This window comes from Glossina fuscipes, unplaced genomic scaffold, assembly GCF_014805625.2.
Source record: "Glossina fuscipes isolate IAEA_lab_2018 unplaced genomic scaffold, Yale_Gfus_2 28, whole genome shotgun sequence".
NCBI lineage: Eukaryota > Metazoa > Arthropoda > Insecta > Diptera > Glossinidae > Glossina > Glossina fuscipes.
This window is the reverse complement of record NW_023998423.1, coordinates 11,186,549-11,214,343: the sequence shown is the minus strand read 5'-3', so window position 1 is coordinate 11,214,343 and position 27,795 is coordinate 11,186,549. Positions and strand designations below refer to the sequence as shown.

Here is a 27,795-nt window from a genome sequence, read left to right as displayed (position 1 = left end):
TGTTAAAGTAATCAAGAAAGTTTATTATCTAATTTCTTCAATTTAGCTTAGATTTATTTTATATTCTTGAGCTTAAACTTAAACTGAATCTTAACAGTCTTCTTCTAGGGTAGCTATGTACGCACAAAATGCAGTCCTTTTTAAAAGAGAAAATAGCCGATAATTTGCCTCCTTTTAGTCCTAAGATTGATTCCTGTGGAAATTTAGAAATTTTTCGAACTGATGTGTTCCAAGTTATTGGCAAATACAGCCAATAATTACAAGGTCTGGATATTATATTCGAAAAAGTTTAGTTCTTTTGAGTGTAGTTCAGTTTGTTGGAGATGTCATGAATTCTACAAATCTATTTAAAAACCTATCAAAAAGATTTCACTTAACTTAATTGAATTTTTTTTCTTTTTCACAAATCATTTGAAATAATAATCGCGATTGTTTTACTTCTTATAATTGATAAAATAACTCTGTACAAATTTCAAGCTTGTTAATGTTTCAGAAAGTAATAATTAGTAATGATCGTAAGAAAATTTCTAATTTTTATTGTTTGCACATTAACCGCAAGCAGACATTAAAATCAAATACCGAATCTTTCGATTGCAAGCATATCTAAAATGATTGCTGAATATGTTAAACAAACATGTATTTTATGCTTTATGAGTCGACATCAACAAAAACGGTTTAAAAATTGCCGGTGCATGTATGCGTGCGACTAGATCAAAAAAAAAAAAAAAAAAAAAAAAGGAGAAAAAAGAAAAGAAAAAAAATCAAACTGCATTTAAAAAAGCAATAACAAAAACAATACTAATCAACCAACTAAAAATAACTGCATATTATTGGATGGATTTATATGACAGTGGCACTTGAACAAAAAAAAAAAAAAAAGAAGCGCTTTGACTGAACATTGGCAATGAATGCAAAAAGACAATAGCATTTAGTGCTTGTTCGATTTGGCATTTCTAAAGTTTTGGAAAAGATTCAGTTACAAATCGAAAGTTTAAAGTGTTGGATGTCTGGCCTAATGCAACGTTTAACGACATGTGTATGTGTGTGACTCTGTAAAGGTGTGCGACAATGTAAATGTTTGCGAATGTGTGTGAAGTATAAAAATTTAAAAAAGGAAAAATTCATTTCGCGAAGGTCTATGAGTGAAATTTTTGCATAATTTTTATATAGATATTATTTTAAATCGCGTTATATTATTATCTTTGAATTGTTTAAGTAATTTTCAATATTTTTGCTTCATTAAATGTAAATATTTCTTCGTTTAATTGCAAACAAATCTTTTCAAGTGCATTTTTGAACTAGAAAAGCAAAAGCCAATGAACTGACCAACAAGCATTCATATTAAAGACTCAAACAAATATTACGAAAGAAGAAAGAGAAAAAGGAAACAAAACAAAACGCGAAAAAGCTTACAAGACGTGATACGTCACGACACGCAACTTCAACGAAGAAATGTATGCCATCTAAGCTATTGTTGTTGTTGTTGTTGTTGTTGTTGTTGTTGTCACGTAAGCCTTCAGTATAAGGGAAAAACCGAATACTTGACCAATCCTATTTGTGTAACCCCCGATATGCTAATGCGACAACCTTACTGAAGGACTTTTACCCAAGCCCAAGGTATGTCTAAGTGCGATAGTATATACTGAACTGTGTTAACCTCAACCTCACAGCCCTAATAAATCAATAAACATCTAAATGTGTAGAAGTTTGAAAAGCCGGCAGTCAACAGCCTAAGTAACTAAAACATTTTTCGGGGCATGTATAAAGCCAGCGTACAAAACAATAGGCATGTAGGCTAAAAGGGAGGTAAGGTTTTTCCCTTCATTACGATTTGAATATCTAACCTTTATATGCTTACGTTTTCTACTCTTACAGATTATTTCCGTTAAAGTTCCTTTTGTAGAGCTGTTACAATTGTAATATGAAACCATCATCTTCTTCATCATTGTCCACGTCAACATCCGTTACTGCAAGTACCTCCCAGAGGCGATTGATTTCCTGTTCAAATAGTGAACGTGAAACACCCGCAATTATACCTTTGGATTATAATTATCATATTATGGCTCCTTCTTCTCATCAACTCACTTATAATGCTCGGTCAGCCGGCCTCCATCCTCCGCATGAGCCTGAAGTAGATGTTGACATAGAGGTAGATTATCCGTATAGCAGTTTATTCGGCGATCCTATACCACCGCCGCCGCCTGATGATTATTTTGGTGCTGCTCTTCAGACTCCTCCGTTTTTACGTTGCACTTCTTTAGATTTTAGTTCAGAAGAGGATCATTTACTTAATCAACCTGTTATGAAGGACCATCCACCGTCACGTTTATTTTCACAAGTTCCTTATACCTCAGCTTTAGATCGCAAATTTTCATCATCTCTACAACAAACCGCCATACCGCGTTTAAAACCACCAGATATACATATTTTACCGAACACTAGCTCCGGTGGTGGCTCCAGTTCCGAAAAACAGCAGTCTCCGAATCTTACTTTATCCACATCTTACGATAACACCTTAAAACCCTCTTCCTTTGATATAAATGAAAATATGAAAACATCAAAAGGACATACTGAAGGTAGCCGTCGAGTTTCGAATATATCTGCAGATTTTCAGGCCCACGTGGGAGGTTTAAGGTTAGTCTTTAAAGTCTTTCTAAAAGAATGCAAGCTCATTTACATTGTTTATCAGCAGCTGTCAGAAGCCTTCTAAAATTCCTATGCCACGACAGTTTTCTCAGGATTCTTTCTCAAGTGGTGAGTGGTTTCGTTCTTCCACTTTGGATTATCCGGAATTTTGCAAAATGCCTAAATTGCGGCCAAGTTCTAAAAACGTTATGTCCATTAAATGCGCTGAAATGCCTACGGACTCTCCAGTAGCGGCCATGATTAATGATTCCAATGGTTCTAGTAGCGAGCGTGAAGAACGTCTCATGCAAGATACTCAGGTATTGGAGGCACCGTCTGCTTATTTAGAAGACCTACAGATTAAGGATAAAACTAGAAGCCTATCCTCCTTGAATGAAGCTATAGTCTTATCGCCTAGAGAATATATCAAACAAAGGCGGAAAAGTGTAATACCTCAAGTAGAGGCAGAAAGATCAAGTGTCTCCTCACCTGTAAGAGAATCAGCACCATCCTTACTGCCAAAACCTCTAGATATACCCGAAACAATAGATGAAACGCAAAGTTTTAAACATGAAAACTCACCTGTGATTTTAAAAGACTCTATAACAACGGGGGGAGACTTCAGGTAAAACAAGATCTCATGATGTGTATTAAATTTACTATAACTTTTCTTTTTTTTTAGGATTGAACAAGGTCGATTTCATAAGAAACCTTCGTTCACTATTTTGAGTGAAAAATCTCCTCAATCTTCTAGAGCCCAAAGTCCACAATTGCAAAAAGGTCGCATTGAATCAACACCTTTAAATAAACGTTATTTACAACAAAAGTCGTTGTCATCTCATACTATAAAGTTTCCACAACTCACTCATATAGATGATTCCTCACGACCTTCGGTACAATTTAATATGACCGGGAAGTATAATGCAAGCAAATTGCCAACGCAGAAAGGTATACTGCAATATCGCGAATCCTTAACTACCTCTTCACAAGATACACTGCCACCTCAGCTGTTGAAACGACGTAACTCATCACTGCCTTCAATAGTGGATGAAACGAAAGTGGATCGAGAGGAAATGAAAAGCTGTGAAACTCTCCCACTTATTACGGATCCATATCGATCGTCTATCCCTCGCATTAGTCGTTCAGATTTATATTTAAGACCTGAAACAGCAGTAATTCCTCCAGGAGCCTTACCGCGCCCCTTAAAACATAATCCTAATCCTACGCGTAAGCAAAAGGGTTTGTTGAAAGTTTTCAATAATCAAGAAAGTCTTTCCAAAATTCCTTTACGTTCAAATTGGGAAAGTATAGACGATATGTGGATAGAACGTAGACAAAAGCCTACACTTGCGCCCTTACCTAGTAAAACTAGGCGCAGATCTAGTTCAACATCTCCATCTAGAAGAAGCTCTACTGTGACAACTTCTGATCGCAGAAGTTCAAACTTGAGTACGGTTACCACATCGGATTTCAGTTTTCGACGGCCTTCTCTAGTTAATAACAATAAAACCATGCAATCTTCTCAACTACAAAGGAGAAAATCAGTTTTCCAAATACCTAGTCCCGCGTTTAAAAGCAAAAGTTCTTTAGCTGGTGCTGCATCAAAAAGCACAGCAAAGGGTAGAACCGCACGTGTAGCTAAACCGACAACATTGTCGCCTATATTAGGTACACCAAATAAGGACAGCGGAAGCATTTCACCCAGCCGAGCCAGAGCGCAACGGGCAGACAGTATTGACGCTGGCTCAGATTCTACTTCCCGAAGAGACTCATTATCAAAGATCCCCGTTCCTAATCAAGTGACTTCTAGATCAAATTCCCGAATGAGTTCACAACCAAGTTCACGAGTAGTTTCCCGATCTAGTTCACCTTTGAAAGAAATTTCTATCCCGTTGTCATTATCTGGTCGCTTATCACGAGCAAGTGAGCGAACGTTATCTCAAACCGGGTCGAAAACAGTCTCTCGAGTTGGATCGAGAACCACATCTCGTGCCAATTCAAGAACTCCGTCTCGTTCAACATCGCGGGCTTCCACGCGGCCTCTATCTTTACCAGGCTCTAGACCTTTATCGCGTATGGAGCAAGCTAAAGAGATTGCCAATTCGCGTTCAAATTCTCGTCTAAGTTTGACTTCGATAAGACGAGGTGGTAGTGTATCGCCTAATGTTGGTCGAAAAGCTCCTGTGCAAACGGTTCGAAAACGAAGGATTTCCGTCTCTCTTAGCCCGAAACTAGGTAGACGATTAGCCGCTAGGAGGACATCTATTAGTCCTACTACAAAGCGAACAAAGGTTTATAAACGTAGCAGAAGTAAATCACGCTCTCGAGAGGAGAGAAAGACTTCTCAGTCGCGTATACCAATTAGCAAAAAATTGAGTCGAAGTAAATCACCACCGAAAACCAAGGCTGCCTTAGATACGGGGCTAAGAAGAATATCTTCTTTGAGATTAAATTCGACAAAGTCTAGTAAGCCACATGCTATTAATAAAAAGACGCCCAATTCTCAGCGCAAGTTAACATCAGACGTAAAACGCGTCACTTCTGTAGAGGGGAAAAAAAAACTTTTAAATCTCTCTAAGAAGGAGTCTACAAATTTGAAGAAGTCTTCAACCAGTGGAAATAGGCTTGAAAAGGAAAAATCTTCTTTACGAAAAAAGGTACATCTTAAAAATGGTGGAGGAAAACTTACAAACGCAAAGACACCCATTGTTAAAGAGGCTTCCGCGACGACGAAGCAAGCAATATTGGCAGAGACAAAAGGTAAAACGGAAAGTATTTCTGCCTTGGCTGGGACCACCATAATCACAGCAAGTGATGGAGAAAAAATAAAAAGTAGAGGGGCAGCTTCAACCGTGGGTTTGACTGCGGCAGCTATAGCTAGCCTTAAACGTCAGCCTTCGGCAGCTTCTCTAATACGCGTAAGTTCAAGACTTAGTATGCTTAACAAGAAACGTTCTGACGGCAACCCAAGCAAACAGGTGGTTACAGATTCCCATGGTACGGAGATAGTAGATCATAATTCTAGTACAGAAGATGGTCGAGGTAAGCCTTTGCAAAATTTGCAAATTCCAAAACAACACTGAAAATTTTATTTCCAGTCATTTCACCTTTGAAACAACTTTTAGACCAGCAGCACTTAGCTGGCTTGGAAGGAACGGCGACCATACCAGCTGCCATTTTAGAAAAATCTCAAAAGACACTAGAAAGCGTGCAGAAAACAGTAACTGTGGCTACAGATGAAATACATAAAACAATTAACGAAAATCTTACAAATCTTAAGAGCTTAGAACAAGACATGGGTATAACGTCTAACGGAATGATTTCGCCCACTTCTAGCGTTACTACGGTCGTGGAAAACAAACCGACTCAAGCCGGGACAGGAGGAATGTCTGTATCCAGGCAAGGAACAGCGGAGAAATTGGATACTGAAGGCATGCTATCACTACCAAATCAGACCTCGCCGACTCCGCCTTCGCAACCTATTGAAGCTGCTGTATCCATTTTAAACGGTGATACAAAAGAACCTACGCACTCGGCTTTAAGTAATGGATCTTTGGTTGATCATGGAGCCGCAGCGGCAAGGACCGCAATAGCAGCTAATGATAGGGTAAGTGAAAGTGTCATATCACTAATATGTGGTGTTGAATGTGAAAGCGAAAATTTTCAGACTTATCAAGGCCTTGTTGAAGCCAAAGGTGATAGTGCAACATCTACTGTAGAAGTGGGACAAATGGCTATCGAGGACAAATCATTTAGCACGGGTCCAAAGAATTTCGAAAACGATGTTAAGCGAAGATCACCAGATGGTCAAGGAGGCTCACAAGCAGGCAGTGGAGCAAGGTGAGCCAATTAATAAGATACAAAATAATGTTTTTTTAAAAGAATGAACCTTCAAAGCTTAGAAAAGACAAGTCAAGATGATTTAAATAAAATTTAGGACTAAAGAGACTAAATCAGTAAAAAAAACTCCTTCGTAAAAGAACCACCAGTGCCATTGAAATTTTTTTATTTTATTTTTAAAGCCTTGCATCAATTTACTTTCCCATTGGATAACAACGACTCGAGAGGCAAAGAAGGTCAGCCTATCGAACAGGAAGGTCAAAAGAGATTAAAATAGTCTTTAGCAAGTTGTGTGCGTTTTCTATTATCTCTGCATATTTTCATCTCCACGATTAAAGTATGGACCAATTTGGTCCTATTTATAAAATCCGAAATTCGTAACGGAGATGTTATGTTTTAAATAGATTCTTAACCTAGGTAAAATATATTGTTTATTTTACAAGCGCCGGCGTTCATTCGTCTGCTCGTCACGTCTCTTTAGTTGCGGAAATCGTCAATAATCGCAGTCGAGAGCCGAAACTGCATCTGCAGCAGTGGTCGATAGCCAAAGAGTTCTTTTGAGGTTGAAAGTAGACGTCCTTGGGCCACAAAAACTATCGCAGTCATTAAGGCACTGTTAGTTTTGATCATAAAACGTACTGATGTAAACCGTGCTATAAGCATTTCCTAGAGTGTCTTAAACGTTGTTGAAGAACAACTCCGATATGCTCACAGCCAACGCAAATTTAATTTTCTCAGTTGTTTATATATAAACTATGTAAGATTTTATGCCTGCCGTTGGGGACTTGCAGAAAAAGAGAGAGGATAGATGTCATAACTTAGTTAAGCAATTGTGAGTCGGTCTGAAGCTGAAAAGAATTGGATATATAACCACGCAAATATCGCAAAACATCGGGAATTAAAATTTTTTTTTTTTAACAATGTTCTTAGAAGCATTTAAAAGCGTTCACCTATTAGGTGGAGCATTAAAATGCTCATTACAGCGAAAAGCAAATAGAAAGAAAACAAGAAATATAGAAACAACAGATAGACTATTTTAATTTCCGCTTACTAGGTTAGTTTGCGGAACTCGTTTTGATTTCTTTGAACTTTTGCAATAGCTCTCTAGGTCTATCGCTTAACCAAAAAATATTACAAACTTCAAAATATTGTGTTGGATAAGTAAAAACTGGCATTGGAATTTCTGTTTGTAATCCCACTCAATAAGCCTCCGATCTGACACACCATTGCCACATATGTGTGAGAGAACTGAGAGAACGGAGACTTATTGAGTGATTTGGTATATTTCCACATACAAAAGGCAATATACAATGTGCATACTACTTACTAACCAAACAACATAATTTTATACCCTCACCGTTGGGTTGATGTATATTTATATTGTCATAGCGTTTGCGACACGTACAAGGAAGTTTCAGAAGCACGTAAGGTATGTGTATTCTCAATCGATTGAAGTGTTTCCTTGTGTCCACGTTTGCAGTATCAGTGATAAGCAAAAATGAAGCTATCTTCAGATTTGCAACAACGCCGACAAAGTTGTATTGAAAACGAGCCAAATCGATCGAAAGACACGCTGGCACTAACACGTACATGAGGAAAAAATTTTTGCTCATTGCTCACAAACAAGCAAAACTATAAATATTTCGATGCAACTTCTATGGATGATCTTGTAGTGTATGTACATAATAGAAAGAGATCGGCCACATCTACCTCAAATTAAAATTTTATTGTTTTTCTTAAAAAGGATGAGGTATGCAGCTAGAAACTTTATAGAGCGCATAAAGTACATATATTTTTGATCAATCAGGTTCGTCTTTCCGTCTGTCCGCCTTTATAGATTGTAGTAAAGTTTCTCTCCTTTGCAATCTTTAAGATATCGGCATCAAATTGGACAGAAAAATTGGAAATTCTTGCGGGCAAGTTGTTATGAGAATAGGGGAAGTCAGTCAAAAAGCGTACCGTTAGTACAATTTAAACTGAAAATACCTCCGATTTCAACATATATAACGATAAAAGTTTCCATATTTATTTTACGAGTAATCCTACGGTAGACGATAAGAATAAAAGATTCAGTCGCCGTCGGATATAGTTTTCTTACTTGTTTTGTTTTCTTTAGCCCTTTTTTTAGGATGTAGGCTTTGAGTATAAAAGATTCGGGCACAGCTAGATATAATCTTTTTTCTTGTTTATGTATTATTTTATATGATTCATTTATTATCGGAACCTGGATAATAGAAAATCCATTGCTGGTTGCATAAAAAAGCTTTTGAATTAATCATACTGCTGTTCTTAGCGCGTATCTTACAATTTTCCGGCTTGCAAAAGATAGTAAATAGCAAAGTTTCGGGCATAAAAAATTGGTATTAAAACTTTCGAATAGTCTACGCCTTCTCCAGTGAGGGAGCAAAAGGATCGATCGTCAATTTCAAAGTAGGCCTTCCGATGTCTGAATAGATCCAACTACAACGTTTGCGACGACATAATGATTTCATCTTAGCATGAAGTCGTTCTAGACGTATCTGTCCTTCAGCCACCATTACGAGTTAAGAAAGTTGGGTTTAGCCATTGGCGAAACATCTTTTCTCACAAAGGAGTTTGGAAAAGATAAAATTTCGACAATGTTTAACATTGGGCGGGCAGGTCCGATTTTTTGCATTTCTATACGGGGCATATACCATCATCCCTATGTATATGAAACCGAAATATTTGTACATTTTTTCACCTGTCTGACACTTTGTATGTGATGCCACGCCAAGGGCTTGTTTCCAATTAAGTACGTTCAGCATATTAGGAAGTTACCGTCTCGATATTCCACTAATTGTTGATGGTAGCTCCACTAGATATTAACAGCTGGTACTAGACATAACCCTTTTGGTTCCACAATATACACAACGTCTCTCTGCCAAAGCGATTCCATCTTGTAACGGATCTGGATGGTGCGCCTGCATCTATCTATGAATTGCTACGTCTGACATGTTTAGAATGCATATACCTTCCATCTCCAGTTAGGATAACATACGCCGGCGCTTGTCGACGATTACTCTTTACTTGGCATAAAACTGGACATTTTCGTCATTACGAAAGATATATGTGCGGTGCGATATGTGTTGGTGTTATGAGTGCTTGTTGTTGCTAGATGTGCAACCTATAAAAGCACACAACTTCAAAAATGTATGGCCGCTACGTCCGCTGTTAGGTTCGTCTATTGACAAATTCTCATTTCATATTTACATGCTTACTACGTGGAGTTAATTTTTTTTATTCTATTTGTTGCAGTTTATTAGGTAAACTTTTTTGTTTTGCTAGGGAAGAGTAAGGTGTTTTTAGTTTCGTGTTGTATGGTAGACTTTGGCCGTTTTTCCAAACAAACCAAATGTAAGTCGTCATATTCGTCTTTGTGATCAGCAGAACGTTTGCCGCAGATATTGCACAGATGAGCAGGCGGGCAGATGAAGATAGTTATACCGCTTCAGACTATATACAGTTTAGAGCGTTTTTGAAACTCTTATCTGATTGGTATACACGTTTTAATCCTTCACGCTACAAGGACGGACACACAAATAGTTGAAAGCTAAAATTAATTAGGTTGAAGACGAATATGGTGTTTGTATAATCGACTGCACCATTGTAAAAGAAGCCTAAAAAAAAAGAAACCGAAGATTTCAGGTCGTAGTAGATCTTCTCTGTTCTAAAGTGCTGTAAACACTTAAAAGTGCCTTCTGAACAACAACAGTATAATTCACAAATATTATAGAATTACTGATTCGTCAGATCTGTTCCTTTCGCCTTAAAACGAAAAAAATTTGTTTTTTTTGCCGGTCACTTGAACAAAATTTATTCAAAGCGAAGCTTTAAGAAAAACTTTTGCAATCAAAGTTAAGATCACGTGCTTAAATCTAGTATGCTAGATCTAACAGACCATTAAAAGACGAAATTTTAAACCCTTTTAGTCACTCTAAGAATTTATATCAGAAGTTAAGAAGAATGCATTCTTTAAAGTTACCAATGCTTTATTACCTTGTAGCCACTGACATGTGCAATATCTTGACCTATTGGTTTTTGAGTACATAAGTTTTGGTAATAATGCCAAAAATATTTGCATTTACTTAAAATTTTCGGCTAAAACATATATACATACAATACGATGGCAATGCTTAAAAGTAAGCAAAGCGTCCTCCTCCAAAGGAAATCCGTTTTATGGCATATATGATGTCCTTCACGGTAATGTAAACTTTTTCCAAAAAGATATTTTTCAACTTCGACTTGATGGGCCGTTTAAAAGTATATACACTATTGATACAGTAAGAACAACAAACGCTGTAGAAAAAACACAACTGACAAAGTTTGTGGTTATATGAGAATTTTCTTTTTTAAAATAACCGTAATGTAAACAATGGAAACCGCACTTGTATATATTTGCTAGTATATTCATTCATATATATAATATTTAAATATGTAAATATGGAAAGTTATGTGTTGGGTATAACCTACCAACCTACTGTTTTTCTTCTTTTTTTTATATAAATCAGAAATTTTTACAAACTTTTCATGTGTTTAGTTACAAATTGAGTTGAATCATATCAACCGCATTGAACAGTCTTAAACTGGACATCACGTGAAACGCCACACAATTAAATATTCAGTAATACTATGAAGTGACTAATGAAAAATCCAAAAGAAGAATAATCGGCATATAAATATTTGTAGAAATTTTGCTAAATAATTTTCAAAGTAAACTAATTTAACTAATCTTAGCGAGTGCGAGAGTGCCATTATTTCCGCCATAACGTGTATATATGTCTGCGTGGTATATGTTTAAATATTTTCAAGTGGAATTTCAAAATAAATTAATTGCATAAAATTTGGAATAGTTTACATACACGGCATTGAATATTTAGTTTAATAAATATTGAACGACATTGTGTGTGAAAGCAAAGCTTGCTTTCTTTGCAAAAAAAAAAAAACAAAAAAAAAAAAGAAAAGACGAATAACTCAAGAAAATGGTGCGAAGGAATGATAAACGTAAAAACTCAGTGATTTTTCACATTGATTTGCCGTATGAGCTGGCAGCAGCTCAAAAGTACTATTATAGGTAACAGCGATACTCAGTGAAAATGTTTCATTTAAGCGATTCAAAGCCATTACGAAGCTTATGATATGTCTAAGCAATATTGAGCTTGTAAACTGCAAAAAATTGTTACACCCCTGCACAAGTGTAGATATGAGTTTACCGAAAGTAATATTGAATATGATCTTTTGAAGGCTTAATACTTTTTTTGCTAAATACATTATGTGTAATGAATTCTAATATACAACAATATATTCTAATTAGCCTATGTTAACAGCATTTAGGAAGGACAGGTCATTTTTGAAAATTTCAATAATATATATGTATAAGATGCTTTCGTTTTGCGAAATCAAACACGAGGTGAACGAAGAAGTGTAGCTTCTCTTTCCATTTTTCATTTTGCAATTTTATTAACAAGTAACATATCACGAGGAAGAAATATGAGAAATTTTTGATAAATTTCTTACAGGTAGGTGGTGTAATAAATTTACAGCAAGCAACCTTCCGTTAGGCTGCAATACTATAGCCCCCAACACGGTCGGTAATTGTTCTTTTCGCGATGACTACTTCTTTTTTCATCGATTATAACAAGAAATAAAGTGAATTATAGGGTCGAATCATAAGTAATTTCCGATGCAGGTAGGTAGAATCTATTGTTCGAATTTACCCACCATAAGTCATCGAAACAAAGCAGTTTCGTCCTCGCTCTATAGATGATGATTCAGTTAGTCTTCCGTCAACTGTTTTATGTCGTGCATGTGACGTTCAACAGTTCTTCTTAACCTCTCAAATGGAGAGTCAAAAAATGCTTATTCGACATGTAATGCTTTGGGAATTTAAACAAGGCCATAGCGCTAAGGGGACGGATGAAAAAATATGCAACGTATACGATGAAGGACTGAGAACTGATCGGGCTGTTTGAAATTGGTTCGTAAGAGTCTCTTCTAGAGATACGACCTTAAAAGACGAACAGAAGGTCGCACGTTCTCTCGACTTTGACGACAACATTTTAATGGCAAAGTATAACGAAAAGGTTGAATACCTTCACTGTTAACCGCCAACTGGAGAAATTGGCGAAAATCAGAAAAGTTCGGGGTATAATGAAAAAACGGAAATTGCTTACAACTCCACCTGATATTACTCAACAAGCTTATAATACGGTAAATAAAGACTAATGCGAAATCATTCACGGGTTTTAATAGGTAGAAGTCGTAATAATTCTACAGCAAGTAGTTTTGTCGTAGATTATTACGAATATGTGTAAACAGGTCATCGATGACTTTTGTTCATTTCACTTATATCAGAAAAACTAATGCTTGTTTTAATACGAATAATGGTGATGGCCATTACTTCGGGTCTACCGCACTAAGAAATGCTTATAGGGATTGGCTAGTTGGCAAAAGGAGAAAGAAATGAATAAAAATACTTTTAAATTGAGCAACACAGGGGGAGGACACATTGATGCCAATTCAAATTCTTACAAGGTCTTTTAGTTACATTTCTTTGATCGTTGTACAGACGAACTGCGCTTATTTTTCGTTGTCACTGCTGAAAGCTCGCTTCAAATTTCCGCCTAATATCACCCACGATTTATGTGTTGCAGTTCTTTAGCGCGCTAGATCTGTTTGCAAACTTGACCTGGCTTGAGGGAAGAAGATAGTGATCTCCATGGATGTGAATTTTCCAAAAATGTACGACAAACAATCTACCACCCAGTGAGGGGAGAGAATCGTAAGCACCGTATGAGACCCCTGACGCCTCATTATATAAGTGCAATACGAAAACGGACAACACTTGCGTATATTAGTGGAATAGATTGAAAATTTGAAACTCGTTTCATATCCATGCCTATAGAGTGCATATAACTACCGAGTGAAAGCCTTATATAATTGATTTAAGAAAATAGCGCAACCAATATCGTCTAAGCTTCTCCTCTCAAGTCTCTACTAACATATCTCAGAACATGAGTTGGCAAATATATTTAAAATCTTTCTCAAAATTCATTTTATAATTGCTTCTAGAAATATTTCCAAAAACCTCATGCGGACATATGGATATAATTATGTGTAAACATGTTAATATATATCGATTAGTTATCGAGAAGATAGCTTCAGAGACTCTAAAAAGTGTATACATTCTTAATCAGCGTCAAGTTCTGAATTGATTTAGCCATGTCTGTCCGTCTGTCCTTCTGCGTAACGTGTGTTGCTGACACTACCCTAGTCGCAGAAGTTAAGATATCGACTTCAAAATTTGATAGAGGTATCGAAAGTTTCTGGTTGGCATTGAAAATGGGCCATATTGGTTAAAACACATGCCCACAGCAAAGCGTAAACTGCAAGCAACTCTGTTTCGCTAAGCAAAAATTTGTGGGTTTTTGTTCATTACTCGCAATTTATGAACGAAAGAACCATGAAATTGTCTTCATTTACTTTGTACATTCCTCAAAATTTGATGTCTGCCTAAAAAGGCATTAATGCATTAATTATGAAATAAATTTAGAGACACGAGGACGTGAAAAATTAATTTCTTCCTAATAATACGTTCGGTATGGGCATCAAATGAAAAGATGTGGAGAGTAGAAGGCGGCAAGCTAAGCATGTTATTTCCAAATAAATTATGGTGGACATCGCAACGTGTTGGATGCATAACAATACTTTTTAGTGAATTGAAAGGTGAAAGATTAATTTTATTCCATTCATTAGGTTTTTGTAACGACATATATAAACGTGGGGCGCTATAGATTTTACTGATGACGGGTATTATTACTTGTCTTTTTCCAATTTTTACAATTCCAAGAATTCGTTAATTAAATGGTGGCTGGATTAACTGCGAGACGAGTAGACGAAGATGTGTATATCATCTTAGCAGATTAGCGATGGTCAAAAGACACAAGCGACATATCATCACAAAATGTTATTTTTCAGAGCGATTCAAATTGCCCTTGGTTCGTGTTTATCTGCCTAGATATACTGGAATCCGATTTTGTTTTGAGATAAATAATGAAAATGTTTATTCATGAAAATATGTTTTTGGAAACTTTGTATCGATAATGTTTCATGAACTGAGTGAGATTGATATCAAAACGATTTCATATCAAAAGGCAGAGAAAAGCTTTAGAAGCTCAATCAACATTTTTTCGAAATATTTTTTTTGAAACTATCTTTTCAAAATTTGCTTTCATTTAAAAATTATTTAAGAAATGTTTACCTAAAAACTTACTAAATTTGACCTTGAGGAGAAAGTTTACAATTTTTTTTTCTACGAACGCATACTCACGCTATTAAAACGATTTAGCAATGGGGAGTGAGAGTGTCGTGTGCAATGTATTCTTTAAATGAAATATTTGTAATAATGTGTTTACTATTTACACGTTTTCGCCACACATTAATGTAAAAAATTAGCTAAAGCAAATCAAAAAAAAAACAAAAATTAAATAAATTCTAAAAGGAAAATGCGATAAATTTTTTTAGGTAAAGGTTGGTAAAGTCAGAAATTCGCAGGTTTCAATGAAATTGCGTTTGTCCGTTGGCATGTGAAGTTGCAAAATATCAAACAACACTCACTCTTCGTTTAAATATTTTTGAAATAATTACTACCTCTTTTATTTAATATAATTAACAATTAAAATAAAAACAAAATTTCATTCAAAATCTTAAAATAATAATGTGAAGAAAACCTCATTATGGTCACGTGAATAAAAGAAAACTGTTAGTGAACTAAAAAAAAAAAAAAAAAAAAAACAAAAATTTTTACTTTAAACAAAACAATATGAAAAGACGAAAATATAAAGGTAGCCAAAGATAAAACGTTCTTGTGTATGTTCAAAAAAATTGTTTACTTAAAAAACATGAAAAATTTATACGCGATACACTTGTGTGTTTGAAGTAAATATTCCAAAAAAAAGAAATTCCAATTTTTAATTGCATTCAAGCACTAAACAACATTCCCGCTGCCGTCATATTAGCGTAGAGGTATAGAGTGCAGAAAAAGCAATCGCTTCAGTTGCCGCGTTGTTTTATTGTAAAAATTTAGTTCAATTTTCAGAAAAGGGCTCTTGACCATCGAACTACCGCCGTTTTACGCCGTGTGCGTATTTCCAACGTCATGGGTAATTTCGTTCCATAATCTTTGCGACATCGCCCGCTTTACGACATATCGGAAAACTGAAGACAAGAAGCTGAAATTTCACACAAACATTCCTTGGTCGATTAAGAACCTGAGCTTAAACGAATAAGAAAATTGTATTCGCTTACGATCGAATCTTTTGCACACATCACCGTTATCCGAAAAAGGACCAAAAAAAAGGAAAAGACTAAATTTTCGTACTCTAGAGCATTATGCGGACGTGGCAGATTTTTCCTTTTTTTTATATAACAAAAGTGGCAATTTAAACCGTAAGTCTATTGAAGTCTATGAGTGAACACGGAAAGCAAAGATGTTCTCAGTTTTTGCCACATAGGCTTGTGAGCGTTGTGGGCGGGTCGTTTGATGCTTTGTCGAATTTGTAGGCGATATCTTGAACGGGACAATGCTTAACACAGATTCTGCAAAGTTGGGTAGACGGACAGATGGACAGAGAAACTGACGGATATGATTAGATGTGTTTTGAATTTGACATTGGTCAAAAATGTATATACTTAAGCGTTACTTGAATCTTGGTCCTAAGCGTTATGAAGGTTTTGACATAAAAATGTTAGAAAAACTCAACTAGGTGTGGGGGGTTTTTCCCATTTTTGCAGAGGTAACAGAACATCGTTGATAGCATATACGTTTTGTAGAGTTACTTTTTGTAGTTTGTTAGCAAAGGGAAAAAATCCATCCAATTTTCTGTTTCTTTTGAAAAGCAGAGGTGTTCTCAGTTTACGTGGTATTGTAAATGTGTTCGTTAAACTGATTTGGGTCATTTTCAAAGCGAACTTACATGCAAAAACTTTCTATCGAGTTTGCACCAAAGTTGAAGTCGATAGCTTCATTACAACAGATATTACACAGCCGGGCAAACCGACAAGATTAAATCGGTTCAGAATTTGATGCTAATCATCCTTTGGGGGGGTCTCCAAAGCTTCTTTCTGAGTGTTGCAAACGTTCTGATAAACTTAATATACCCTTTAGCATTTGGTGACGATTGCGATTTCTGCGTACACACGCCAATGGTAGGTTAGAATCTGAGACGCCCTAGAAAAATAGTCGACATTTTCGTCATCTTCTCATATAAAACCTTCGATTGCTTGAAGATATATCTGAAAATCTGTTACTGACATTCATCGAAACTATCAATATATTCAATTCAAAATCGATCTCGATTGGTTTACCAATACGTCTAGGATTAATGATAAACTTTTAATTCCAACTTATTGCCAATTTATTTCTAATTGCAATTCTATTTCTAATTGGATGAAGACAATGAAATACTAGGATATGTTAAAATGAATGGGAAAAGTTGGAAATAAATTGGAATTAAAATTTTATCATCAATTTTAGTCACATTAATAAACCGAAAGCACCCTCATTGGACCGAACATGAAGATAAACGTTGGGAGGTTGCTTAACTTTCTTCTATATTGTGAGCGTGCACGCACAAAAATCACGCCCATTCATTGTTAATTCATCAAGAAACATTTATGTCCAATGTAAGGAACCTGTTTTAATTTTCATAATTGCAGCGATTGCACTAATTCGATGAGTCCAAAATGATCCATAACGGTAGAAAAGGGTTTTATACCGTCAATATTCCAAAAATTAGACCATTCAATTATGTTCACTTCGTTGAAATTGAATTTCTCTTACGTTCGGTACAAAATCGAGTGAAGTCTAAAGAAAGGCCAAACAATTCTTTCAGTCCTTTCTTTTAGTAGTATAACAGTTCCGAGGAAAAACTAAAGCCCCTGTTACTTTTTCAACGATTGAATCTGTTGTTATTTTTCTATTATTTGGACATTGTAAAGCCTCCTCATGTGCTCTCTGCTTCTTATTGCGGGAAGTGTAAAGTCCTCACAAACTAACGAACTTCTATATAAAGCTTTTTTTTAATCGTTGAGGGTTCTTGCAGACCATGACTACCCCGAAAATTTTGCATTATATGCAGTGAAGTGAGTGATTATCGTTGTCGCTGTTTTCTACTTAATAAAATAAAATTCATATAAATATATTGGAACTTTATATGCTTTGTAACTATGTTTTAAAAACTCATAAGTATGAAAAGGTCAAATAGACCCATGTGATAGTTCTACTGCTAACAGCAGTCAAGGTTAATGTGACGTTGCTATTGCCAGATAGAGAGTTATTTCAATTTCCATTCAATTGCTGGACACTTGTACGTTACTTGTTTTTTAATTGAATTTGTTGCTTACGAAAAATTATGGTCCAGGGAGCTTCCTTCTTATTGCTTACTATACATCTATCCGAGTGCTTGATCGATTTCTCCATAAATTCCTGATTGTTTACTTTAATGCTTTCAACAGATCAGAACGACTTTTCCAAATGCTAATTTTCGCTTCGGACAAAAGATAACTTAGTCAGAGCCATGTCACCGTGAGGTAGGAAATTAAGGTTATTCAGTTACTATTTTTTCGTTCTTCTCTAATTACGTTAACCTGCGTTTTGAATATTGACTAGAAAACATGCTTTTTTCAAGTGCATAAAATGCAGCGGTCCTTTACGATTATAGATCGCATATAATCTCAATGTAGACACATTTACTTTTCCTAGATAAATACATAATTAAAGTGATGGGGAAGAAAATTTGATTTTCGTCGCAAATTGTAAGCAGAAACTATGGAGAAAAGTGCGAAGTGTGTAGCGATTTTATGGTGAGATATGTGGTACTCAAGTATAAGTTGCCTTAGGCCTGCAGCTTTCGTTAGCTTTTACTTTCTATCGTTTGTTAATATTCTTGGAGTGGAATACACTTTGATTTCGAAAACAAGTTGAATTTTGGGCATTAATCCTGTTTTCTATTCGACATTTAAAGGCTATGCTGAGAGCAAAACATGGAAGCAAGTTTTGTTTTGATCTTCGCTTCGTCTAAACGAGACTAACGGATTTACTTAATTACTCAGGCTGACAACATATTTTGAGGGAATGCTGGGAATTAGATTTCTGATGGCTGAGAACACCAGGTCATGGTGAATGGTGTTAGCGGCCAGAAGAAGGTGGGGTTCAGATTAATCGCTTTGAAGTGTTTCAATACTAGAGTTACAAACTGGTTCCTAAAGTCGTATGCGCACGTCCGAATACATTGGAGGATACTCTTGTATAAAATATATTTATTTTTTAGATCAAGATGAGATTCTGACCAATAGAGTCTTCTAGTTTTTAAGCCAAGTGGCTGGCGTTCAGCTTTAATATGATTTTTTCATGTCGATCTTTTGGCCATATATCTTAGCCAAAATATTTTACACAGTTGTGTATAGATATATTGTTCTCATCCAAAAATAATGGAGGACTAGAATCCTTATTTAGCATAAGCGTAACTCTTCAGCATTAATTTTGTTTTTTCCTTTGTTCAGCCGAGTCGAAATTTTATTGAGATGAATTTGTAGTTTGTAGGAAAATTGCATAAAGTATTGAACTTAGGACATTTCCCTAGGGAAACCCACCTTCAATTTTATCTAATGGGTGATATAAAAAGATTTTGCGGTTTTTTGTTCGTCTTTTGGGCTTCTTTTTGTAGCCTACTTTTTTCAAATGATTCCAAACTGTCATGTGGTTGACGTTTAGTGCCTCCCCTATTTCCCGACAGCTTGCATGTCCGTCTTACTCTACCGGTTGCAAAACTTCGTCGACGTTTTCAGTGACCGGCCGAACAGAGCGAAGTGCATCTTTGACATCTAAATTTCCAGAACGGAACCGAACAAACCACTCTTCGATCACTCGAAGCATTCTCATCATACACTTCAAAAATTTTTCGGCATGTTTTTTGTTTTTTATAGTAAAAAAGCATCACAGCGTATTTTTTCAGATGTTTCACTCAATTTCAAATTAATATAACTTTTTACACGAGCAAAGAATTAGAAAACTATCTTAAGAGAAAATGTAAGCTAAAATGGCACCTTTTAAGCAGATGTTCGCTTGAGGCAATCAGGTCAGTGTTGCTCGATATATAGGGGTCCATACCATCTAGTGGCAAAAAATCGCGGAGATCTTTTATATCACCCATTGTATGGCGCCTGTCAGTTTCAACTTTATCAGAGAAATGTTCGTTTTGTTAATAGGATTTAAGTAGCAAAGCATGAAAGGCAGCCCTTCATGCTTCACTACATCGAAGGCCTTTTTCACATCAAGGAATACACCATCGCAATAATTTTTACTTTCAAAGACGAAATTGCTCAATGGTATCATGATTATTCCTGAAATCGAACTGATAATCGAGAATAGTACGCCCAGAAACTTCAACATTTCTTTATCATTTCAAATTTCACAAAAACTATTAGGCCGAAAAGTCTCATCAATTTTGCACCAATTTCTGAACATGTCTCTTAAACGAACAATTCAGCTGGTTAGTCGTTTAAGATTTTTTGTAGCTCCCCATAAGTAATGTTCATCAAACATCCCTGAATTGATGTTGATTGACAATTTTTAATTTATTCATTTCTTATCTCAGCTATATCTAAGCGCAGATTCTTCGAACTAAGTTAAAAAGGAGATGAGAAAAAATACTAAAAAAGGTTGTAAAAAAGTTGTGTAAAAAAGTCGTTCCCGAATTGCAGATACTCACCACTCACTTTCGTCTTCTGCTGCTTATATGTCATGGCATTATAAGTATACGATAGCATATGAATTATATCGTAACAAACAAAGCAGGCATCGCCAAACTTTTTTAACAGCGGATCAAGATCTTTCGCAGTATGTACTAAGAATACATTTTTAGACGTGAAACAAAGTCTTTCTATCGTTGTTAATCTCGCGGGGCATGTTTAACGTAAAGGGCTCTGTGGCACGTTGTGCACTTGGTTGAATTTCGTACTTAAAAAAAAGGGAAAAAGCTCCATCTATATACCTATCCCTAGTGAAACACGAGGAGGCCTTACGAATATTGTTTTTGATATGATGACGGCTACCTAAATAAGAAAGCTTGAATTTTCATCCAAAAAGGTCAATCTTTTGTTAATGAATAGAACTTAAGTTAACTTTTCCATCTTTCGCTAGAGATGCCTGAGTGGCTGAACATGTTAAGGTTGTCGATTAACAGCTCAATGGTCATAGGTCCAATTCTCAAGTGCGTTGGGGTTTTTAATAAAGTCGACTGTCTCAGATGCTAGTGCTTAAGTCTTTGAATTCCTGTTTTAATTACTCACAATAATAATAACAAAAATATTGTAAAATGATCGAATGAAACTAACGAATGAGTTATGCTCTTGGGCGTTTTGAAGAATCGCGCTCCGATAAAACGAGTTTAAAATTTTGAAATTTGGTATAGATACTATAGACGTTGTATGGAGTTTTTCTTGCAATAAACTTTGTACTAATTTTTGCAATTAGTTTGAATCCCCTGGCCGCGGAATTGCCTTTCCATCTTAAAATATTCTTTTTCATTCGTTTTCCCCGAGAATTCAATGCTGGCGAGTACTCTTTGTTCTGCATGCGGTGAAGACGGAATCCTAGGCTTTTAAGTAAAATATTCAACTAAACCTATGCACTTCCACCGAATTACATAACTATAAAAGATAGTAATTTCGATATATGTTCAAGCCTAAAACGTTTGAAAAAGCCAATAACTTCTCTTCGGTTGGTATAAAGATAAATTTTCAGATGATTTATGTAATTGAAACTTAAATGTATTATTATCAGATCAATAGCGGGTACGTCCATCGCCAATTTACGCTCTCACGCTTAACTCGCTTTTTTTAAGTGGAATATAATTTTCTAACTTATTTAGTCCTGCTTTTAATACAAGCATAATACAGAAACAATTCATCCGCAGATTAAGTCAACTTGTAGAAAGCAAGCCTAAGTTAATCTTAGTCATTGTGTTCTCATAAAAAAACATTTTATGGTATTATAATCTTTAAATTTGTTAAATTTTACCTTATGATCAAAATAATATTGTTCAAAGAGGAGGTACATGTTTCGGTCACGTATTTGCTTCATAGTATATAAAATTTGATAAATCATGTTGAGTCAAAGTAATGCATAGAGAAGCTTTGCGTTTTTTTTCGAGGTGAGACTGTATAGATTATTGTTATTAGGTGCCGTTAATCGCATACCTATAAAGGTTGGCCATCCCCGTTTTTAAGCCTAAGTGCGTGTGCACGCAATATTCATACACAATTCACATGCAGTGTTAATTATATTTTTTCCTACATTGTGGCAAACGCATGCAACGGCTTGCTTGATTTGAAGGAGAAAAGATCAGCTCATTAAAAAAATTGCGAAGGTAGTATAAATTAGTTCAGTTGGTTTTGTGTAGTCAAAGATGTTTTTATTTCAGAATAAAGTGCATGAACAGATTACTGAAGTATTGTCTATCGTTGGCTACTACATTTTCCTACCTCCCAAGCTATTTTCACATCCAATCTTGAAAAAAAGATCTTGTCTTTTGCGACTATCTCCAAAGGAACCTGTATTCGGGTATCGTAATGAGAACCGAAGCACCATTCGTGCAAACAATCAGTCAACTATTGAAACCCATGTTAATCGAAAAGAGTAGCAGCTGCTGATCACAGCGAGAATACGACATCCGCTTCAGAATTGTAACCCTTTCCTGAGCGAGACCTTTGTCATATCCCCATAATATTTTATCACAATTGTGTTCATTATAGTTAGTAGCGCTCCTTAGTGATAATTTCATTTGGCTGGAACAAACAAATTCTTGACGCAGAACTATTAGGTGCTTGCATGTATTCTGATTATTTTTTCACTTGAAAAAGAATATGTGGAGAAATATTAGTACGACATATATTATATTAATCAATATATTTTCCACCATTTACTACACATTTTTCCCATTATTCTGCTTTACTTCATCATTTTCACTTTTAAAATACACGCCAGATCCTATTACAGCTATTCAAAGCCCCAAGAAACTAGCTTTTCTTGGCTTTAGTGTGATATTTTATACAGTTGCGTGTAGCTTAAAGGCAGTATTGCAGCACCGCTTACACGCTCTTTTAGGAAATGGATCGACCAGATTTGTATTTCCGATATGGAACTATAACTGAGCCCACAGTTTTTCATAAACAATCCGTAGTAAGCTTTTTCATGAATATCTTACGTGCACAACTTTTACAGCTTGGTCATATATACGTTAAGAAAACATTAAAAACTTAAAGCCCCGCTAAACAGACGATATTAGTATCTATCATAAAACGTCTGAGTGGCCGAGTACCTAAGAGTCTCGACTAGGAGCTCAATGGTTGTGGGTTCTCAAATCTCAAGTGTGGTAGAGTTTTTAATAAAACCGAAAGCGTTAGATGCTTAGTGCTTTAAGACTTTAGTCTTAGGATTTATTCTCTGGCTAAATTTATAATAATAATAGTGTCTGTCATAAGATATTTGTTAGGCAAGTGGAAGCAATAGGGTTGCCATTCTTTTGACTTTCTTTCCAAATAAAAAAACAAATAAAAGCAAGACAGCCCCCTCGTTAAATATACATATTGCACTAATTCGTGTGACGGCTTTTCAATATAAGACCTGTGACGTGATCGAGAAAGTGATCAGATCCGATCCATTGTCAATAGTCTTCCACCTTGGACCAACGCACATCAGTCTACCATATTTCATCAACATATCTCGAAAACTGTGACCTGTAGTTTCAACATAAAAAAACAATCCATACAAAATGATTCAGCAATTCGTTGTTATTAGTGCTCAAAAATTCATACAATCCCAGTGAAGACTAAAGGCTTCGCATTGTCAAGCTTCTTCAATACTTGTATTAATTTCACATATCTCGTAAAAATGTCGACAAATAAATATCAGTAATTTTCCGCAAGAATTTTTAAAAATTTTTTTTACGATCCTCTCAAAATAATACAATGACATGTCGGATTTTCGACTTTCAAGCGATGAACATCGTTCATATTTTGTCTATTCAATCCAAGCTCATATACATTTATGTTTGGGATTAAGTAACGTTATCGTCAATATTAGACTCAAAATTGTTTTGATCGTTTATTATTTAGTTCAATTATTCAAGTATTCAAGTGAAATATTTTGAAATGTTTAAAACTCATGATTTTCCTTCATTCATAAACAGAGAAATGGTAGAAAGAAAGAAAACATTCATAACTTACCCTGCGAGACATGCAAACAAACATCTTTTATTGCAATAATAAGCGGGAGCTTAGCATACACGTCACTTCGCTTAATTTGATTTTTGACCACACCCACTAGCACATTATACGTTTGATGTATATATATATATGTATGCAATTGTATGCACAATCAATCTAACGATTATTATCGTGACACCTTGTTTGAACCGCTGGCAAACTAGATTTCCTTTTTAATTGTCCATTATTGTTATTGTTTGAAATAATTTATATAAAAACAGTGATAGAGGTTGAGGTCTTTTCAATTACACCTGCCTAAAGGCATGTACACTTACACTTTTACAAGTCAGCACATATACGTCTGTAAATAAGTATTTAGCTAACTTCTCTTTTGTTATTTGGTTCTTATTATGTCTCCCGTTATATGAAGAGGATAAACTAAATTCAACAATTTGTTTGTAAGTCATTTCAGAGAACCAATTCACATACACATGTGTTCTGATGATTAATCTAGGGTTCTGTTTGTCCCTCTGTCCTTTATTAGAACTTTCACAGTAGAGAAATTGAAACAGGGAACTTGCTTACACAAATCTTCTCAGATTGGGTGTAATTTTCCAATAAACTTAAATAAGAAAGAAAAGAAAATACTAAGGTTAATCTCAATAACTTACAGGTTATAGCAAACGTGGTCATAAAAATATTTTACGCAGATAAGAGAATTCATACGCATTTGAAAGAAAAGGCCTCGTAAGCAGATATTGCTTCCGAAGTGCATACGGTTGACTTACACGTTATAAGCATTAGAAAAGATTTGTCGGTCTAGTTATAACGCCAGGACATACTTAACGGGGAGAGTTATTTTTGAATCGACTTGAACACGTTTGCTCGCTCTGGCCATCTGTGGTTTGTTACTTGAATGTAGGTGGTCGGAAATCTTCCAACAAAGAGGCCGAAAGTCGTAGTTGTTGGGCGTAGAGCAACTTTGGAAGTGAACTCAATCTTTCAATTTAATCTATTGACATGAAACTTGATATATTGATCAACCAAGTTACATGCATAGAATTGAAAAAATATGCAGAACATTTTGTTCTCGCCGACGCAGGAAAGGTGTATATTAACATTTCTTCTGTCGGCTTGGAACACCCGCAAGACATAGGTCTCCTAAGACTTGCATTTATATATTCTACTCAGCTTGAATCTCTAGATCAAGTTAAAAGTATTCGCCCTCTCTTTGTGCTCTGTTGAGCCTTTCAGACCTTCAGTCGTTCAGAACCTTTTTATGTATAGTATTTTTTATTTTTTTTTTTTTTGCTGATCATGAATTACGTACGAAAATGGACGTTCCCGGCCTATAAATATGCCGAGCCTAATTAATATGTTATAATGTATAAACTTTAGCAGTATAGAAAGAAATTGCCGATCGGCTAATGATATATGTTGCAAGTTTTGTTTATTGGGTATATAAGAGTCGCCTTAAAGTGAAGAAAATCTTCCTTCCTGTATTTACAAGTAACAAAGTTACATAATATAGAATTCCTTCAATATTATAACAGTTTAAATAGCCTATATGACTGACTTCCGTTGTATATACTGATTAGTCTGTGATTTATTTCTCTCCCTCTCTTTCTCACTTCTTATTAAATTATACTATAGGTACGTCACTTTTTACAAGGTTTTTGGTATGCAAATGACCTCTGGCTTATTGACATTTGTTAACGTTTATTGTCATAAGTGATTCAATTCAAAAGCAATGCATAAATTGTAAATAAGACCTTTGAAGGTTCATTTATAATGCAAAGACAAACATTATTAAAGGAATAATTGTTTTTATATTATTTTCTTAAATGAAAAGCGTGAAAAGCCTGCATTTGCTTTAGACCATGGGTAGATTGGTATCCATACGTTTGAGTTTAACTATCTTATATTCGTATAGAGCATATAGAGTGAAGATATAGTAAAATATATCGGTGCGTTTTCCCCTTCGACTGTTTGTTAGCGTGGAAGATTGATTTATAGCATATACTCCCTAATTAGGTCCGCAAATATGTCAAATACGAAAATAAATAAAGTTTTCTCACCATAGTTCAAACCCTAAATTTTAAAAAATATATCACAGCTTCTTATAATATCTCCTTAACAGTAATAGAAAATGTCTTGCTGACGTTTCATTTTAATTTCTATGTATCCGTTGATCTGTGTCTGTCAAAAAATAAACTGGGAACAACACCAAAATAAAATGTGACCTCCGTAAGAAGAGGATCTGAATTTTTTTTTCTCGTATACAGAGACTATGACCTCGCTCATCATAGAGTGTCTACAGGATTTCCAGTAAATTTTCAAAAATCTAGCCCAACTCAAAGATAGACATAGTCTGTATGAAAATGATCTTAGGCTACACTTAAGCGGGTAATAACATTTTTATATTGTTTTTCTCCTTTATTCGTAATTTATAGTCAAGAATATTTAGAAAATAAAAGCGCATCCGATCCCATTGTTGATGACGTCGAATCGCAAAAAGGTTGTTGTCGTTGCTGTTCGCGAATTTGCATGCCATGTCGTCGATCACACTGCTCACGCTGTTGCCGACGGGACCAAAAGGCATCTTCAACACCTACTGCAGATGAGGGCGACCAACAACCGGTTTTATCGGCCACTAGTAGTGCCACTACTACGAATTTGGAAGTAATTAATGAGAAATCTAGAAATATAGAGACGAACAAAAAAACAAGCTGTTGGCAAAAATTGAATTGTTGCAGAAGTTGTCAGAAACAATCGCCAGATATGTTCGATAGTAGCCAAAGGCCCGCACCTACAATGGTCCCACCCAAGCAAAGTAAATGCGGTTTGTGTTTAAGCAAAATATTCTGTTGTCGTTCGGTGAACAAAATCGATCCGACAACCGGTGACGAAACTGTAGTAAAAAAATGTTGTTTTTGTATACCATGTCGTAAGAAACGTGAAACGAGTAATTTGCGAGGCAGTTCGTTAAGCGGAGTAGCGTGGCAGGATCCCGAAATAGGTGGAGTATCTGCACAACCAGCCGAATTAGATGCGCAAGAAGGATTGGAACAAAAGGAGTGAGTCGAAGAAAAAGAAAAATCCCAAAATCCTATCTAAAACCTCGCTTCTTTCGTTCTAGGGGCTGCTGTAAACGGTTTTGCAATTTTCTGTTATGTTGTCGGAAAAGCAAAGTAGCGGCTGGAGAAGGACGCAGGGCCAGTATTAAGCAACCCCCAGTAGAGGTAAAATATTTGAAAAGTATATGGTGCGGAGTAGGGCTTTTTCAATCCTGATATTATTTTTTAGGATACACGTAATCGTTTACATGTGGATTTGGTAGAATATAATTCCAAAATGAAAGGCGCTATACCGATATTACCTTTATATTTAGCTTGGTTTTGTGCTATATGCAATGTTTTAATACCGGGATTGGGTAAGAAGTTTATAGCTTTCAAAAAATTTGATATTTTACAAGTTGTCAAAAGTCGGAAAAAGTGTCTTATTATAAAGAAATTCATGAAATTTTTTAAGGTACTCTGCTGAGCGGTTTCTTTTGCATTTGTGTGGGTATACCGCGATTTTCGCAATTCGATAGCGCCAAGGCTCGTGTGGGATCACTGATTATCAATATTATTGTAGCGACTGCGCAATTGTTTTGCGTTCTCTTTTGTTTTGTGGGCTGGGGCTGGTCCATATGGTGGGCTTCGATTATGTTAAAAGTTGCAAGTACGTGCAGCTGTTTCAAGACTTTTAAAATATTTATAATTATTTTATGTTGTTGTTAGAAAAACTTAATAAGATACGTAAAGTTGAACGCATGGAAATGGAAGAAGAAAAACGTCAAGCTGAAGCAGCAGCAGCAGCCGCAGCAACAGCCGCTGCAACGAAAGCTGCTAACCCGACGGAAACAGAAGCGAGTAAAGCTTAAATGGTAAAATAATCTAAGCAAATTTGTCCACTTCCGAATAAAGAAGAAGCCTTCCGTCAGAATGTGCATACATACATACATATATATATATATATATATATATATATATATATCAGAAT

At 35.6% G+C, this 27,795-nt stretch overlaps 1 protein-coding gene across 1 annotated transcript; it reads left to right on the top strand.

Moving 5' to 3' along the window:
• Positions 1-1,921: 1,921 nt before the first annotated feature.
• On the top strand, positions 1,922-27,795 carry LOC119636345 (protein stum). The gene is made up of 10 exons (XM_038031653.1): positions 1,922-2,634; positions 2,690-3,250; positions 3,308-5,682; positions 5,742-6,232; positions 6,293-6,465; positions 26,202-26,825; positions 26,888-26,990; positions 27,055-27,181; positions 27,280-27,474; positions 27,534-27,795. The coding sequence occupies exons 1-10, from the start codon at positions 1,922-1,924 to the stop codon at positions 27,674-27,676; spliced, it is 5,505 nt and encodes a 1,834-aa protein (XP_037887581.1). The 3' UTR covers positions 27,677-27,795.